The 17,828-nt window shown below is 37.5% G+C and overlaps 2 protein-coding genes across 2 annotated transcripts; one reads left to right on the top strand and one right to left on the bottom strand.

Annotated features, from left to right (window-relative positions):
* Positions 1 to 962: 962 nt before the first annotated feature.
* LOC107571451 (lysosomal alpha-mannosidase) lies at positions 963 to 11,034 on the top strand. Its single transcript, XM_016257806.1, has 22 exons — positions 963 to 1,090; positions 1,544 to 1,646; positions 1,898 to 2,071; positions 2,442 to 2,635; positions 2,715 to 2,847; positions 3,081 to 3,226; positions 3,302 to 3,501; positions 4,240 to 4,360; positions 4,451 to 4,529; positions 4,612 to 4,721; positions 4,915 to 5,022; positions 5,117 to 5,233; positions 5,323 to 5,505; positions 6,651 to 6,748; positions 6,942 to 7,184; positions 7,290 to 7,391; positions 7,641 to 7,728; positions 7,966 to 8,046; positions 9,129 to 9,350; positions 9,647 to 9,796; positions 10,385 to 10,481; positions 10,560 to 11,034. The coding sequence occupies exons 1-22, from the start codon at positions 998 to 1,000 to the stop codon at positions 10,667 to 10,669; spliced, it is 2,952 nt and encodes a 983-aa protein (XP_016113292.1). The 5' UTR covers positions 963 to 997; the 3' UTR covers positions 10,670 to 11,034.
* LOC107581597 (tRNA (guanine(26)-N(2))-dimethyltransferase-like) lies at positions 10,978 to 17,363 on the bottom strand. Its single transcript, XM_016267228.1, has 15 exons — positions 17,321 to 17,363; positions 16,818 to 17,074; positions 16,519 to 16,738; positions 15,704 to 15,891; positions 15,266 to 15,381; positions 15,060 to 15,172; positions 14,808 to 14,956; positions 14,294 to 14,342; positions 14,026 to 14,160; positions 13,811 to 13,896; positions 13,295 to 13,403; positions 12,214 to 12,290; positions 11,870 to 11,989; positions 11,664 to 11,778; positions 10,978 to 11,343 (listed from the first exon to the last, which is right to left on the bottom strand). Exons 1-15 carry the CDS (start codon positions 17,357 to 17,359, stop codon positions 11,269 to 11,271), a joined length of 1,848 nt encoding a protein of 615 aa, XP_016122714.1. The 5' UTR covers positions 17,360 to 17,363; the 3' UTR covers positions 10,978 to 11,268.
* Between the last annotated feature and the right edge of the window lie 465 nt (positions 17,364 to 17,828).

The following is a 17,828-nucleotide window of genomic DNA, read 5'->3' as shown; positions in this document are numbered from 1 at the left end:
CCAATCACCGTGGTGTCATCTGCAAACTTGATGATGGAGTTGGATCCATGCATAGGCCTGCAGTCGTGGGTGTAGAGGGAGTAGAGGAATGGGCTCAGCACACAGCCCTGTGGTACGCCGGTGTTGAGTGTGATGGTGGTGGAGCAGGTGTGACCTGACCTAACATGCTGAGGCCTGTTGGTCAGAAATTCCATAATCCAGTTGCAGAGGGAGGTGTTAATGCCCAGGTCTCCAAGTTTAGTGGTCAGCTTGGAGGGAATGACAGTGTTAAATGCTAAGCTGAAGTCAGCAAACAACATCTGTACATATGTGTTGTTATTGTCCAAGTGTGTGAGTACCGAGTGCAGCACTGTGCATACTGCATCCTCTGTGCTCCTATTGCTACGGTAGGCAAATTGGTGTGGGTCCAGTGTGGGTGGGAGGCAGTTCTTAAGGTGAACTAGGACCAGTCGCTCAAAGCACTTCATAACAATAGGTGTGAGTGCTGCGGTGCGGTAGTCATTCAGGCACGTCGGGGAGGAGTGTTTTGGCACTGGCACAATGGATGTGGACTTAAAGCATGTTGGCACAGTTGCTTGGGTGAGGGACAGGTTGAAAATGTCTGTGAAGACCCCTGCGAGCTGCTCTGCACATGTCCTAAGCACAGGTCCAGGAATGCCGTCGGGGCCAGCAGCCTTGCATGCGTTGATCTGGCTCAATGCGGTGTAGACATGACCCCTGCGAGCTGCTCTGCACATGTCCTAAGCACAGGTCCAGGAATGCCGTCGGGGCCAGCAGCCTTGCATGCGTTGATCTGATAATATAATATAATATAATATAATATAATATAATATAATATAGTCTTGTATTTTTATCGATGGTTTTATTCTTACATTATATTTAAGGACTTTGTAGCTATTTGAAGACTTTTATTTTGTTTATTCGTAAGCTACGGGAGGAGTAGTCACGTGACATAACAAAAATTCGGCTGTCATATGTTTGCAGTTTCATTTTCATCATGGCTGCTCTCTACATCAGTTTTCTGTTCCAGCTGCTCTTCTGTCTTGTGTTTTCTTTACCCACGGGACGAAACTCCATATGCGGTTATAAGGTGAGTTTTGTTTTAATGTGTGAATATTTTTAAGTTCTTCGTTGTAGGACCTTTGAGAAAGATTTGACTAAATGTAAAAAAAAATGAACACTGAGGGAAATAATATACAATAAGAAAAACTTACCAAAAGTACCTTGGCATTAATACTATTAATTATTTTTGCACTTGATGTCACTACATTACCATAGTGTTTTATAGCATGTTTTTGTACAAAAGTAGATGTTAAATGTAACTCTCTGCAACAATGCATGTTGTGTTGTGTTGTAAAGCAGTGAAGTCAGTGCTGAACAGTGAGCAGATATTAGCTGTTTTTATATGATGAAATAATGAACTGTCCTGATTACATCCAAAGAGAATGACTAAATGTAAAAGTAAGTAAAAAGGAAATGATTGTAGAATGAGGAAGTAAAACTCATTATTGTTGTATCTCTCCACTGATATGGATCTCTGCAGTCATGTCCAGCCACAAAGCCTTCCATGCTGAATGTCCATCTGGTTCCTCACACACATGATGATGTTGGCTGGCTCAAGACTGTGGATCAATACTACCATGGAGGTGAAGCTTTGTTCATGTCTGACTTGAAAGTGTTTGTTTGTAGCTTTCATTGGTATGTACAGTAGTAGATCACATTCTTCATGTGACTGTCGTATGATTTATGTCTTGCTTGTCATATGATAGTGGCAATGCATTGGAGTGTTAAAACTTAATGTTTAACCTCACAACATTTTGTTGCTGTCAGGCTGGTTCAGGTGTGTAAATAAAACACAAAGCTCAGTTTTTTTTATTCCAGTCATTGTGTTTTCCAGACCGAAACAATATCCAGCACGCAGGAGTTCAGTATATTTTGGACTCGGTAATAGACCAGCTACAGAAGGATCCAGCCCGACGGTTCATCTACGTAGAGACGGCCTTCTTTTACCGCTGGTGGAGGCAACAGAGCCAGAACACACGGCGAATTGTAACACAGCTGGTCAATGAGGGTGAGGAGGGTATTTGTTTTTAAGTCTGAGATGATAAAAAGTATAAAAATTAAACACTTTTTTTATATATATACATTTTAGGTTTTTTTTTTATATAGTTATTTTCCATTATTTTACCAATTTCAAGCTGTCTGAGACAATAAAGAATACAAAATGAATAAATATATATACAAAAATGATTGGAACACATTTTTACAAAAATGACGCTAAAATTAATGCTAAATTGAATTGCGCTAAAAATGTGAAGTGACGTAAGAAGTTCTAAAATACTTTGCTTACACCCTGAAACTTTATAATTATTTTCATCAAAGTAGAAAATATTTTTCCCAAATATCATGAATTTTATGAATTTCTTTATCGTTTTTCATAGGTCGTCTTGAGTTTATAAATGGTGGCTGGTGCATGAGTGACGAGGCCACCACGCACTACAGCGCAGTCATAGATCAGATGACTCTGGGGCTGCGATTCCTGAATGACACCTTTGGTGAATGCGGTCGTCCCCGGGTGGCCTGGCACATCGACCCGTTTGGACACGCCCGAGAACATGCCTCCATCTTTGCTCAGGTAGCCATGGCACATTATTTTTGACTGGTGTGAATATGGTGTGGCATAGTGATGCTGATGTCTCTTGATTTGTTTACAGATGGGCTATGATGGTTTCTTCTTTGGCCGGTTGGATTATCAGGACAAAGCTCGCAGAATGAAGACCAAAGAGATGGAAATGCTCTGGAGGGCCAGTGAAAGCCTGACGCCGCCTCTTGCTGATCTTTTCACGGGTACTAATATGTAAACATGCGGCTTTTTGCTCTCTGATAATTCAAATTCAGTTTTTCAAATTCTCCCATAGTGCAGGATCAACACTTACTGTTCTTTGATGAGTTGTAGAAACTCTCCTGTTGAATATTATATTTAAAAACCATTCAAAGTCAGTCAGTAAGATTAAATTGATCTTACAGACCTCAAACTTGATGTATTTTTAGCCATAACCTTATATCTTTCATCTCTAAAGGTGTTCTTCCGAATGGCTATAACCCACCTGAGGGCTTCTGCTGGGACCAGTCATGTAATGATGCTCCCATAAGAGACGACCCAGACCTTGAGGACTACAATGTGGATGAGATAGTACAGAGGTTTTTGAATGTTTCCTATAACCAGGTATTTCAACAGTATTGCAGCAGTACTCAGTTCAGTCAATCATACATAAAGCTCATGTGAGATTTCTGTTCCCAGGCTGCCTTTTATAAGACAAACCACATCATTATGACCATGGGTTCAGACTTCCAGTATGAGAATGCCAATCTCTGGTACAAGAACATGGATAAGCTGATCAAGTATGTAAATGCCCTGCAAGCTAAAGGAAGCAAGGTGAATGTTCTTTACTCGACACCGTCCTGCTACCTACAGGAACTCAACCTAGCCAACCTCACCTGGTTTGTGTGCATACATATCTAATAAATGTAAATATGGCCTGATAAAGTTCCCCTATTATGGTAATGAAAGGTTCATATTTTGGTTTTGGGAGTCCCCAGTAACAGGTTGACATGCATGCAAGGTCAAAAAACACTTTCATTGTCTTATAATATGCATTTATTTTTACCTTACTTGCTCAACGACTCCCAAACGATTCGCTCAACGATTAATTTTTCCAAACCCCTCCTTTGTGTGACTCTAATCTGCGGTGATTGGTCCGCATCATGACTGTAATGCCTGATAAAGCAGCGTTTGTGAGCGCAGTGCTGCTTTGTGTACAGCGTTATTTTTACTGCTCCTAAAGCGGCACCTAGTGGCAAAGAATGAATTTGCATTTTCATTCAGACCAACGTGAAAAGACCCACAAATTGTGCGGGCAATATGCTAATGTTTCATGTTGACGTCAACATGAAACGGCTTGGGATTCGTTTTAAAAACGACTCGTTTCAATGATTCAGAGTCGACTCTTTCTTTTGAGCGACAATAACTTTATACACGGTGCACTTTCAGATTTAAAACTTTGCAGGATGTTTTCATTCACTTAGAGCTGTGTTACACACTGCATGAAAGGTATTTAAAAAAAATCCATAATAGGGGTACTTTAAGCTATCCTTTGATACTAGCATAAAAGGCATCTCTTTCAAGTGTTACTTGTGATTTTCTTTCTTTTTTTCCCCTGTCCTGGACATTCGTCTTAGGCCTCTGAAGACAGATGATTTTTTCCCCTATGCTGATGATGCTCATGATTTCTGGACGGGTTATTTTACCAGCCGACCAGCATTGAAGTTATACGAGAGACTGAGCAACAGCCGACTACAGGTAATGCACACTCAAAAAAAAATCACATCTACAGTGTTTATTTATTTATTTTTGGGGGGTAATCTGTATTGTCTGGTTTTGATCTTCTAGACTTGCAACCAGCTGGAGGTGCTTGGTGGGCCCAAGTCCACATCTGGACCCTTTGGTGAAGGGGACAGTGATACTATGAGTAAGTCTACGTCTGTTGTAAATGTATCACTTCTGTTGGCTTTAATAGATTGGTCTGTTTGATGTCTTTTCTTGTCGCTCAGAGAGGGCGATGGGTGTAGCCCAACATCACGATGCTGTGTCTGGGACAGAAAAACAGCATGTGGCATATGACTATGCCAGGAGACTGGCTACAGGCTGGGCACATTGTGAGGTACAAAGACATAAACTGTAATTTTTTCTGCATTTTTCTCTGTCACATTGTTTCAGGGTAAACTTTGCTTTAATTGTAACTAAATTGTAATTAAATTCTCATTTTAATGTACTTTATTGGCATGGCTATCAAAAACATTCATAAATGAATTAAAAAAGGTATTGTTTTTGCCACTGTCCCTTTCTTGTTCTAGGTGCTGGTTCGTAATTCTCTGGCTGTTCTCAGTGGTTCTGAATCTCCACGTGTGTTCTGTGAGAATCTCAACATCAGTGTGTGTCCCCTCACAGAAAGCAGCCAAAAGGTACTATATGCAGATTTCAGTAAATTAATTCATACAATAAAAGTACATTCACTTTTAAATTACAATCTTTCTTTTTTTTTTAATTCTCTCTCAGTTCTCTATGAATGTGTACAATCCTCTGGGCAGGACTGTAAGTTGGCCTGTCCGTTTGCCCGTCAATGGTTCATTGTACAGTGTTACTGATACAAAAGGGAAAACAGTGGACAGTCAGGTTGGAAACTATGTGTGTATGTCATTTAAGCTTATTTGTAACATTTATGATATGAAATCATCATCTCTACTTCTCCTGCTGTCTGTCAGGTGGTTCCACTGTCTAAGTCCACACAGCAAATGAGGCGGAACAGGGGTTATGCTAAAGGTGAGCTGGTTTTCCAGGTTGAAGCTCCTCCTCTTGGCTACACTACGTACATCATCTCCATTCTTAAGGATGAGCCTCCAGCATCCAGCCCCAAACCCACAGCCACTCGCTCCATTCAGAACAAGGTACATGCAGCAGCATCTGGTTAAAATCACTAATCTAAACTCACTAATCTAAGCAACTCAAGACAAATATGTAAAATCCATAGGAAAGATTAAAAATAAATCCATAGAAAATTTTGTTTGCTCTTTTGAAATAACTTGGGCTGCAAGGCTGCATTTATTTGATCAAAAATGCTGTAAAAACAGTAATATTGTGTAAGATTATTTCAATGTTAAATATTTAAATATATTTTTTAAAATTTAATTTATTCCTGTGTGATGGCAAATCTGAATTTTCATCTTTGATGAGTAGAAAGTTCAAAAGAACAGCATTTGTGAAATGGAAATCTTTGATAGTAACGTAAAAGTCTTTTGATCAATTATTTGGATCCTTAATTCCTTAATAAAATTATTAATTAAAAAAAATCTTACTGACCCTAAACTTTTGAATGATAGTATATTGACCACCCAGTTCTGTATTTAGCAACTTTGTACTCCCAAATGACCTTGTGTGAACTTGGCTAGGGTTTTTTATATGCAAAGTGGTTAACTAAATGAAAACAAGTTTTCACAGAACTTAAAGGTACAGTACATGATTTTTGCATGATAGTAGCGAACGTTTGGGTGAACGAGAGGATGGAAATGGTCATGAATATGGAAACCATGACTCAAGAAACAACTCAAAATCTTTCATAAGTAGGATACTGCATTTAAGACATTGTGAATGACACTAAATGCCTTACTAAATTCTGACACTTTTAAACAAGTAGTTTTTATTTTTGGAATTAAAAATAATAACATGAGAAGAATAAGACATAACCAATTATGTTTATGTGAATAATCGCCAAAATGGGTATTTTGGCATAACTTGACAGCATATTGTGCTTAACTCTTTTTAATATCAAACACGTTCTGTGCTTTATTTTCCCTTATTCACACAAATGTGTCAATAACTTTCAGGTAGTACTGGACTTTTTGTGATTATTTTGCCGTTAAATGCAAAATTATGCAGGATCACAAAAATTTACATTGCGTTGTGTTATGCTATCACTGAATCGTAAAAATCGAAGGGACTGGCTAGTGTAAAATTTCACTAAAATTGCATATTTGGACTATTTCATGTTTCAGTTAGCATAAATAATAAATCTGTTCTTATGTATGCGTTTAAGTTCTTGAAGGTGACCTTTGACGACACCACAGGTCTGTTGAGCAGCCTGACAAACCTGGAAACGAATCAAACCATTCGACTCACTCAGAACTTCTACTGGTTAGTTTAGGCTGATTCAGAATCAGTCTGTGCCTTCCAGTTTCTGGTATCTTTTATGGTATCTACCATAGTATTATCTTAAATACAATGATATTCAGTATTTACTTCTCATGTTTGATGGTATCAAAAAAGTGAATCATAGCCAAAAAAAGAAGTAATGTGTATTTCTCTGTGTGCTTTTTGACAATTGCAGGTATAATGCAAGTTCTGGGAATAACAAGGAGAGCCGGCAGCCGTCGGGGGCTTACATTTTCAGACCAAATTCTTCAGACCCCTTCGTCATTAACAAAACTGCTGAAATACAGATAGTTACAGTGTCCAGCACAGTTCAAGAGGTGACGCAGTGGTTCAGCCCCTGGGTGTCACAGGTTGTCCGTTTGTATGAGGGCCATAGGGAACTGGAGCTGGAGTGGACCGTGGGACCTGTGCCTATTGCGTGAGTAAACATACACAATCACAGATTTCTCTGGATTGTAGATTTGTTGCGAAAATGAAAGTAAGGCTTAATTGCTCTGACTATCTGCTCTCTTTCTCTTTTCAGAGATGGTTTAGGGAAAGAAGTGATCACTCGTTTGGACACAGACATTGAGTCCTCTGACTATTTCTACACTGATTCCAATGGCAGAGAGGTTCTAGAACGACGGTGAGGAGATTAAAAGAAATAGAAGGATTGATTACAGACATTTTAATGTCCATTTTAATATATATATATATATATATATATACTTTTTAAATTGCAATATTTTTTACTATGTTTTGATCAAATACTGTAAATGCAGCCTTGGAAAGCATAAAAAACAAAAATATTAAAAAACCTTACCGATCCCAAACTTTTAAATAGTTATGTAGCTCAGCTGTTGGAAAAGTAATCTAAGGAGCAGTGTAATTGTAGGAAAGATTATCGGCCCACGTGGGATCTGAAGCAGACAGAACCAATCGCTGGAAACTACTATCCAATCAATTCTCGCGCTTACATCAAGGCAAGTGTCATTCAGCCAATTACGTCAGATTTCTTGTCATTTTTTTGGATCCTGGGTCTGTTTTTATTATTTTGTTAGTATATTTTAGACTCCATTTATTTTATTTACATTGACGTATACATTTTTTTTGTCTTTTTATATTGTCTTCATCCTGGTTTTCGGTTGTCACTCATATTTTCATAAACAGGCTTGGGCCTAACCTGTCAGGAAATCTAATATATGTGTGTGTGCATTTAGGATGACAAGCATCAGCTGACAGTAGTGACTGATCGCTCTCAAGGGGTCAGCAGCATCTATAACGGCTCGCTGGAAATCATGGTAAAAATAAAATTACCTTTCCTTCTCTGTCAATCTCTCCCGCAGTTTAGTTCAATTTAAAAGTGCTTTATTGGCATAACAGAATGTATGGTGTATTTTCAAAAAATAAAACTTAGAGGAGAACAAAAACTAAGATAATGAATTATAAATGAAAAATAAATGTAAATAAAAATGAGTGTGAGTGCCGTAGCTAACCACAGTGTGCCGATGCACAGCCATATCACGTGGCTACAAGCATTCCAGAAGATCTGGCCGAGGTGAGGCTGCTCTCGGCGGGTTCAGAAGCGCTGAATGGCCACTGATGCCCTGGAGCTCACATCTCCGAAATGCCAAAGCAAATTTTCAAATAGACGTTTTCTTTATTAACAGACTGCATATTTGAAGTCTAAACAAGAGCATTCGTGTCTAAAAAAAAACTATATTCTGACACAAAAACAGTATTATTTTTACAATTATAGTGGATTTGGGCGTCCGCCATGATGCTCACTGTGAGAAATACTGCAAGCGGAGTTCTTTTATCACTAGAATATCACACTCCTCTCAGCCAATCAGATTCGAGGACCAGAAAGAAGTTGTATAAATATATATACATATCTGTATGTATGTATAATTAAATTTAGGAGCCTCCAGAAGCTTCCTTTAGGATACTATATTAAAATAATGTATTTTTATTAGTGCTCGACAACAACTAATTGTAATTACTTGCATCCAAAATACACCGTACACACATGTATTATGTATCTATAAATACACACACATGCATGTATATATTTAAGAGAAATATGTTATGTTTATATATTAAATATATAATATAAATTATATATATATATACACATGTAAATATTTTCAAAATATATAGGTATGTGTGTGTCTTTATATATACATAATAAATAAATATATATATATATATATATATAAATATATATATATATATATATATAAAACAAAAACTTTTATTTTGGATGTGATTAATCATTGCCCAGCACAAATTTTTATATATAGCTTATAATAATGTAGGTTATTATTATTATATTATTAATTGTGACATGGTCTCTATATGCTAACAGCAAACTCTCTCTCAGCTGCACAGGAGACTGCTGTATGATGATTTTAGGGGAGTGGGAGAGCCTCTCTCTGAGCCGGGAGAGTTTTTTGATGGTTTAGTTGCCCGAGGGCGCCTGCTGCTGACCCTCACTCCACCAAACATGGCCGCAGATGTCCACAGACCCCTCGCACAGGGTATGGTGCTCCAACCCCTGCTCTCCTTCCAGGATGGCACACCTCTCGCCAATACAAAACTGGAGGTTTGTAGAGGATCAGTGGATGGATGAACTAAAAAGTTTCCTCATCATTAGCTTAAACCAGGTGTGCCCAACACTGTTCCTGGAGATCTACCTTCCTGCAGAGTTCAGCTCCAACCCTGATCAAACACAACTGAACCAACTAATTAAGATCTGAAGTAACACTTGATAATTACAGACAGGTGTGTTTGATCAGGGTTGAAACTGAAGTCTGCAGGAAGGTAGATCTCCAGGAACAGGGTTGGGCACCCCTGGTTTCATGACTGAATAACTGACTGATCATTCCCTCCTTCCCATAGTTCTCTGGGCTTCAGGATGCTCTGCCCCCTGCTGTTCACCTGTTGACACTGTCTCAGTGGGATAAAGACTCGGTTCTGATTAGGCTGGAACATCAGTACCAGGCCAAAGAGAGCAAAACACACTCGCAGCCCATTACAGTCAACTTACAGGTAACACACACATTTTCATTCCTACTTACACTAAGTAATTATATCCTGCTGCAGTCAAACACTGATTGTGTTTCACAGGGACTAAGAGCTGTATATACATTTTCAGAACAAACATCCAAAAAAAAATCTCTTTAATAAATGATGTTTTAAATTGTTTTAAAATATCTTTCTTATGCATTCAGCACTGTACTAAGCTAGTTGGCTAATCTGTTAACCTGCTAACTGAAAACAAAGTGTAACTGAAAGATTTTAGCTTCAGCAATGAAATGTAAGTCATTAGCTAACATGATTTTCATGATTAAGAATTTCTGGTTATTTATAAACAGGCACCAAATAGAGCATCCATAAAAAAATAGTCGTAGCTCAGGAATCTCTTTGGGGTCCAAATGGGATAGGATTTGGCATGACTAATTAATAATTTTAATAAAAATGTATGACCTTAATGCTTATCTTTTTCTAAAAAGCAATAAGACACTTGAAGCAGTGCAACACCTATTGTGTGTTGTGTAGTCAGCTCAAGTGCCTTATTGCTTATAGCACATAAAAAATATTAATGAATAATGATAAACTTTATCTTTGTGTGTGCAGAAGCTTTTTTCTACTCTGGAGGTGCTCGGAGCATCTGAGATGAGTCTAGGGGCAAATCAGTGGAAAGAGGACATGAACCGCCTGCAGTGGAACACAGGTAGCCAATTCTTAATTTCTCTAACTTTTTAACAAATTAGCTTCCAGAAATTAAGTGTTTGACGTGTTTGTCTTTCAGCAAAGGCATCAAAGCCCCTTCCACTCAGTGCCAAAGACCCCTCACCATGGGAAGTCACACTAAACCCAATGGAGATCCGCACCTTCTTGTTGCAGCTACGACAGCTGTAGAACCGACAACCTACAGATCACTGTACGAGCCAATCAGAGTGTAGCATTGGAGTATCCAAACCTGGCACTGATTCATGAAGAGCTGAACTACGCTGCATCGCTGCTGGTTCTAGTTTTTTTAATTTTGTAAAATTTGAGTATAAATATTCTTCACACTTCACTGTGCCATATTCTGCATTAATCTCACGAGCTCTACTTTGGTTAGCTACTGGCCAAATGGGCATCTTGTGTTTCTTCTAATATTCATTTGTGCAATAATTTGATTGTATTTTTCTATTGTGCCTTTCATATGAAAATGACACATTTTTAAAGAATGAACTGTGGAATAAATTTAATGACCAGTAATAAATTGTTTTTAAATGATACATGATGTGTCCCGCTCATGCTGAATAGAAATACATAACCATTCACTTAGTATTTACTTGCCAGGCAAAACTAGAACATTCAAAATATAAAATGACTGCAAATAATAAAATGTGTCCCACCAACGCATCGCCAGAAAAATTAAACTTGCATGGCACAACTCCACTTAACATAAACTTTAGTTGCGAATCTGTACACATTTGGACACATGCATTATGCAGTAGTGAGAAAACCACTTAGTCCATCTTTTCCTCAGTTTCTTGCTCGTGTTCATGCGAATAACAGCATTTATCTCCATATGTACATGTTCCCTAGAAAAGAAAGAAAATACAATAGCTTTGTTAAGTAAACTAGCTGTTGTGATTTAATATGTATGCATTATTGCTTGAATAATTTATCAATTAAGGGCACTTATGACTACTAAACCGAATTAATTAATCTTATACATTAAACATTTATCACATGTACGGGAATAAAAGTTGGATGATAATTCTTGTACTTAGCTAAATGAAATGGCTTGTTTCTGAATTTAAATTCTCAAATACTGACTAGTTTGGTAACAACAACTAAGGCAACGCTCCGTGTTCAAATGATTCTGAAATCACTATATATTGTAGTCAAGCAGACGTACCTTCCGAAACTTCTTACAGGGGAAGCTCTTGAGTTGAGAAGAGTCTGTGATCGGTTTCTTTCTTTTACCCTGAAACTGTTTCCTTTTGTCCTCCAGCTCAGAGGAGATTCCTCCACTAAATACAAGAAAAGATGATTTACCCTTTTAAAATCAGTTGAAAGATTTTGCTTATGATTTAACAAAAGAACATTAGCAGTATGACCCACCCAGCTTTGGCACGGGCTTTGGGTCCCCAGTTGGCCTGTGGGTTCTCCTGGAAACGTGTGAGGTGCCGTTTTCGTGATTGAGGGTTTGCGTCTTCTCTGATTTCAAAGCAGGCTTGAAGACTAAATGAGAGAATATGAAGATTAATGGTAATAAAGTTGTATTTTTATTAAACTGCAATTAAACTAAACTAAAAGGTACCACAACATACACAACAGGGATTTGGTAACACTAGTATAGGGACCAATTCTCACTATTAAAGGTGCACTAAGCTATATATATATATATATATATATATATATATATATATATATATATGAGTATTTGATATTTGTTTGATCATTACGTTGGCTCTTTGGAGAGAATGCGGTGAGCAGGACTGGTTTCTGATAACCGCTCTCTTTTCACAGGGTTGGACTTTTCCTGAGGAATACAAAAACAGAGAAATTATGTTTTTCACACAATTTACCTTTATTCTACACCGCTCTGTCCCTTCTCTTTTGAACGCTCCGATGATTTCCTGTTTTTATGAAGCCCCTCCCTCAGAAATAGGCGATGGGCTCAGATTGGTTAGCTGGCCCAGTGTGTTGTGATTGGCCTGTGCAAACCGCCTCTAGTGCGCGTCTGAACGTCACGCCCCTCACCTCAGTGGCGTGCACTCCCGTTGTATTGTAAACAATGGCGTTGTCAATATTGCTCATCAATTTGAGCCCGATTGTGACCCAGAGAATATTAGTGAAGAGGATCTCGCAGAACCTGTGTGAAAGCACGGCTCTTAATGGTATGTTTTTTGTTTGTTGTCTATATACGGTTTTATCCTGATTAAAGCTTTAATACAGCACGCTAACTGCATGGTGTCACATATTCTGCATGTGACCATGTTTAACGCTTCTCATAGCTATGTGAAAAATATCTGTCAGTCTATAAACAAAGTGTATAATTGGAACACAGTTCTTTGATGGAGCTGTGACGAGTTGATGATCTGAATGAGAGATGCGAGGAACAGCATTAAGAACCGCTGCTTTAGAACATTGATTTTGAAACTTGTGCATCCTTTAGAATGGTTAGAAGACAGAATAGCGATTCATATATGAATAGATTTTTTCATGCACCCCTAGTTTTGACAGCATGGCAACAGCTCTTCCTCTTCTCTAAAGCAGCACAGCATGGCCTCGCCCCCTTTGTTACATGTTCCCAGGGGTGGAGTTTATGTAAATTTCCGGGAAGTAGCTTTTTGAAGTCCCCACGAGCCGTTTTTGTAGGCATTAAACTGCCATAATTTTAAAAGACGATATCTCCGTTTGCATGGAACTTTCAGCGTCATAACTTTGCAGATATTGTTTATGCTCAAACAGCAACATTTAACTAACGGTAAAAAGTGAAAACGCAATCAACCACCCCTTTAAGAGTTTATAGTGTTCACTTACCCAGCAACGAATGATGTTCCACAACACCTCAGCAGGAGCGTCGGTCTTCACTGCATTTTTGCAGGCATGAGAGAGAGACACTCTGTACCCAGCGTGCAGGAGAGCTGACCTACACCACAGAAAGAAAATGAGGACACCCTCCATTGAAAGTCTATTGACCCAAAACTCTTGATGCTTTAAAACCCATATGAAGTGAGCGGTTTAATCCAGGTATTCTGAAGAGATACAATCTCTTCATATAATGAAAAGATTTAATTGATGCCTTTATTCACATATAAACATTGATCAGCGAACATAAAAGCTCAACCATACTTTGACATTTTCTCTAAAAATATCCTTTTTTTTGGTATTCCAAAAATGAACAAGAGTCTTAAGACTCTCATAAAATGTAAATGACAATTTTAATTTGGGGGTGAACTAACCCTTTAATTAAAAAAAAAAAAAAACGTACTGACTCTAATCTCTGCAACAGTAGTGTGTACATAACACAGGTTGAATATGTTATATAGAGTTTACCTGAACTGCAGCATGGACGGAGTGTTGCAGTGAACTGTGCTGCTTAAATGATCCAAAACATAATACAGAGGAATATCCTGCAGCTCCTAAAACACAAAACTCAAACTATTAGCACTCATTCTCTATTCAGAAAACCAAAACTTATTTCCCTGGATACATTTAAAATGTCACAATCATGCTGATAATTCTTACTGTGAAGTTTATTAACGACTGACCTCGGTCACCATGCTAAGCACCCCCTCGATCCGCTTGGACGTTCTGAAGCGGGTGGGGTTCCCTGAAATGGCACTCAGAACCTTCTGAACAAATGTAATGTCATGAATAGGCTCCGCCCAGATGGGACCGCCCAACTGCAAATACAGAGAGAGGACCAAAGTCATCAAAACAAGGTGAGGAACTAAATGTTCATCGTTGAATTATATACTGAAGCATGTCAGTTGCTTTTATACAGTAATGCAATGATATTGCATTTCTGGTCAATACGATAAGAACAGTTTGATAAATGGCTGAATCAAATCCTATACTATTTTGTCTGAATAAATAAAAGAGGAAACATTAAAACTAAAATTGATCATTTTAAATATTACAGTATAGGCATTATAACTTGTAGTAGTATTTCCCAAACTGGGTTTTGCAAACCCCAGAAATTAATATTAGTTAATTATGATTTTATAAAGATACATTTAACAGTGTTATTAAATGACGACTTCTTGTTGTAAAAACGTGTATAATGCAAAAAAATAGGGTAAATGAGAGGATTAACACACAATTAAATGTCCAATATTGGCTGATTTATGTTCAATATCAGCTGATACTGATTTATTAAAAAAAAGTCTATTTAAAAAAAAAAACCTGCAGAAAACCTATATATATATATAAACAGCATCTACTTTAGATATATATTTTTTGTAACTCTATAAATATTGCACTTTTTCATGTATGATTACTAGCAGCTATTTTATCTCTATATAGACAGACAGAGTAAACTATGTTTTACCTTGCAGAATTTTTGACCACGACTTGGCCTGTTTTGACTCTGACGAATACACGGATGTAGAAATCCACACTCACACTCAAGAGAGGTTCAATGTAGCGCTGATAAACAGCTGCTCTCTGATCTAAACTGTGCAGAATTATACGTAAAGCCTAGAATAAAAAGAAGAAAAAAAAGTGTGTGATTAAGACATAGATATGATGTTATGATATGAGTTTCCTTCATTGCATCCATTTCCAGTCAGCCCGATCTTACCATCTCATGACAGTATTTGGACTTGATGGACACAGAGCCATATTTGCTGTAGCAGGTCTCCCCGCTATTTCCAGCCATTACAGCCATATCCGTACACGTAATGCAGAGCAACCCTGATAATGAGAGAGCGAGATTACTGTATGTGTACTGCATATAGTGTTAAATAAATTCAGAATGTGCATGTAAGAGAACAGCGACAGACTCACCACCCTCACTGACAGCCTGCACAGCTGCATCCAGAAATGGAGAAGGGCTGCCATAGGGGTCAAGATCAATAACATCATATAGTTCCTTCCTCCCTCTTGCCTCATACATCACCATACTGTAAAGAAGTTGTTATACCAGGATTTAGGATGTAACTGAATCAGTGTTACTGTTAACTAAAACTATAACAAAACATTTTCAGTAATTGGGAAAAAAAATACAAATTTGATAAAACAAACAAACATAAAACTTAAAAATGAGGAGGGGTGAAATACTACAATTATAATAATTATTATTATAATTAATAATTATAATTAAAAAATAAAGCTTGAAATTACAGAAATAAAAAATAAAAAGTAAATTGAAATATATATAAATAAAATATGTTTGTGAGTGTATAAGCAAAACACTGGAAAAAATAAACAGCAGGGTGCTCAGACCTAGCATCTCTTTGGCTGGCTTGCAGTATGTGGGACACGTTGTTGTGTTGTGCATTGCGGGCGATCAGGGCAGCAGCTTTAGCAGAGTAATCATTAGCAGTGATGCTCTTCAGGCCAGGAAGCTCCAGAGCAAAACGTACAGAACGCAGGCCTGATGCTGCCAGACCCTCCAGCACACGCAGACCTTGCTAAAGCAGAAAAGAGAGATAAATGACTTTACATTTATTTATTTGGCAGACAGTTTTAGCCATGATAATTCACAAATACGGGAAAAAACTTGACTTATGTCAGTCATAGGAGAATACTGAAAAAAAACAAGACAAGGTGAAAACACCAGTATTGTAAAATTATCTTACATATAAAATTAATTTTAATTATTTTTGACTAAATTAATTACATTTTAATTTTACATATATACACACACTCACACACATGAAGGGTTATTTAGTCTTACATATACATCCTAAGAACTCATTCACACACACACAATTTTTTAATAATAATAATAAAAAAAAATGTTAAGAAATTAAACTGAAAATATAAGTTGAAAAACTTAAACTTCAAAAACCTACATGAAAATTAGAAATGTTGCCATGGCCATTAAATGAAAGTTTAAGTACCACAATTACTAAAACTACAACTGAAATAAAAATAGTTAACATAAAAACAAACAAATTAATTAATTAAAAACAATCCAATAAAACAACAAAAACACATTACAAAATTACTAAATTAAAATGCAAGCGAAAATAAAGCTACTTCAAAATAGTATTAAAAAAAATGATTAAAACACAGTAATTGGCCCACACACAGACCTCACATCTTTCCCCTACAGATGCAGTGATGAACTCTTTCTTGTCACCCTCTTCTTCCATTTGCTGCTCATTTTCAGGCTGTTCTGATGTTTCCTGGTCCACCTTTCCATTCTTCTCCTCCGAGAGTTGAACCACAACTCGATCTTTCTCACCCGGGATCAAGATCCGGATGCCCCTCTGAGCCAGCTGCTCCCTAGCAAACTCTGTGATCACCGAACACCTGATCGAAGAAGGTAAATAGGAAGTTTAATTAAAAAGCAAACATTACAAGATGTCACAAGACTAGATGCTGTACTCACGTTAAATCTCGATTGAATTCCTGCACAGGGTTGTAGAACACCTCATTAGCACTTGGGAATAAAATGGCAGCCTTTCCCTCTCTCACAACTGTCTCCCCTGGTAAAAGCCCAGGTTCTGTAGATGAGGTCTGGCTGCTTTCTGTCGAGCTGGAAGGTTTGGTTTCTTCTATTGGTACTGCTGTGGTAGTACTGTCTGCACCTGCACTGGTCGTGTCCGGGGATTCTTCAGGTTCTTTCTTGCTGTCCATTGTCCTGAACTTTTTGAAGACACAATTGTGTCCTGTAGTGAGGATCTCTTCTTAGGAAATGCTAAAGATAAACCAGTACACCTTGAGGATACTAAAGTACAGTCCTAGCTAACATCTAACAAAAATAAACAAAAAAAGCCTTGTGACCGGTCAACAAAAAAAAATATTTTAGTTAATAAGAGCTTACAAATTCCTACATGATGTATCAATTGACAAAAAACTAAACAAAACAGATAAATACAAGGACTCTCACACCTTTTGACAGAAGAACTTTACAATGATTTTTGCAGTCATGTACAGATATATTAATTTCCAATCTTGAGACACAGACAAACAAAACTACAACATCAAAACGTCCTCGTGATTTTTTTAAATTTCCCATAAAAACCACATGAACTAATGTTACATTTAATAAAAATTGTATTTAATGAATGTTTTAAACTAAGTTTAATTTAATTTGCATGTTTATTTTCATACACATCAAAACATGGCCAGCTTCACATTCATAATGTAACTAGCCAGACTAGCATTAAAATGTATCTCGCTTTCCAACTTACCGTTGATTATCCTTCCTAAAAGATACATTAGTTATGCCATCATTCACGAACAAAAACAAACCACATCGTGAAATGTACACTAGCACAGAGACTTGTCAACTGTTCGCTTGAATGTTTCCAGGGCAAATTCACATGTGTATCTTATGCTGTGTGTGAACTACGGAAGCCTTGTAGTACTAAACGCCTGACAGAGACTCTAGGCACTG

This window comes from Sinocyclocheilus grahami, unplaced genomic scaffold (assembly GCF_001515645.1).
Source record: "Sinocyclocheilus grahami isolate Dianchi unplaced genomic scaffold, SAMN03320097.WGS_v1.1 scaffold3.1, whole genome shotgun sequence".
In the NCBI taxonomy this organism is placed as follows: Eukaryota; Metazoa; Chordata; class Actinopteri; order Cypriniformes; family Cyprinidae; genus Sinocyclocheilus; species Sinocyclocheilus grahami.
The sequence above is the reverse complement of the archived record's forward strand: the minus strand, read 5'-3'. Positions and strand labels throughout refer to the sequence as shown.

What these genes read in the sequence shown, in the direction of transcription:
- LOC107571451 (XM_016257806.1), top strand. Translation starts at nt 998, where the DNA reads ATGGCTGCTCTCTACATCAGTTTTCTGTTCCAGCTGCTCTTCTGTCTT. An exon ending in GGATCAATACTACCATGGAG is followed by an intron (nt 1,647 to 1,897) that starts GTGAAGCTTTGT and finishes TGTGTTTTCCAG; the next exon opens with ACCGAAACAATATCCAGCAC. An exon ending in AGGGGACAGTGATACTATGA is followed by an intron (nt 4,530 to 4,611) that starts GTAAGTCTACGT and finishes CTTGTCGCTCAG; the next exon opens with AGAGGGCGATGGGTGTAGCC.
- LOC107581597 (XM_016267228.1), bottom strand. Translation starts at nt 17,359, where the DNA reads ATGACTGCAAAAATCATTGTAAAGTTCTTCTGTCAAAAG. An exon ending in TAAAGTTCTTCTGTCAAAAG is followed by an intron (nt 17,075 to 17,320) that starts GTGTGAGAGTCC and finishes GTCTTCAAAAAG; the next exon opens with TTCAGGACAATGGACAGCAA. An exon ending in ATTCTCTCCAAAGAGCCAAC is followed by an intron (nt 11,990 to 12,213) that starts GTAATGATCAAA and finishes TCTCTCATTTAG; the next exon opens with TCTTCAAGCCTGCTTTGAAA.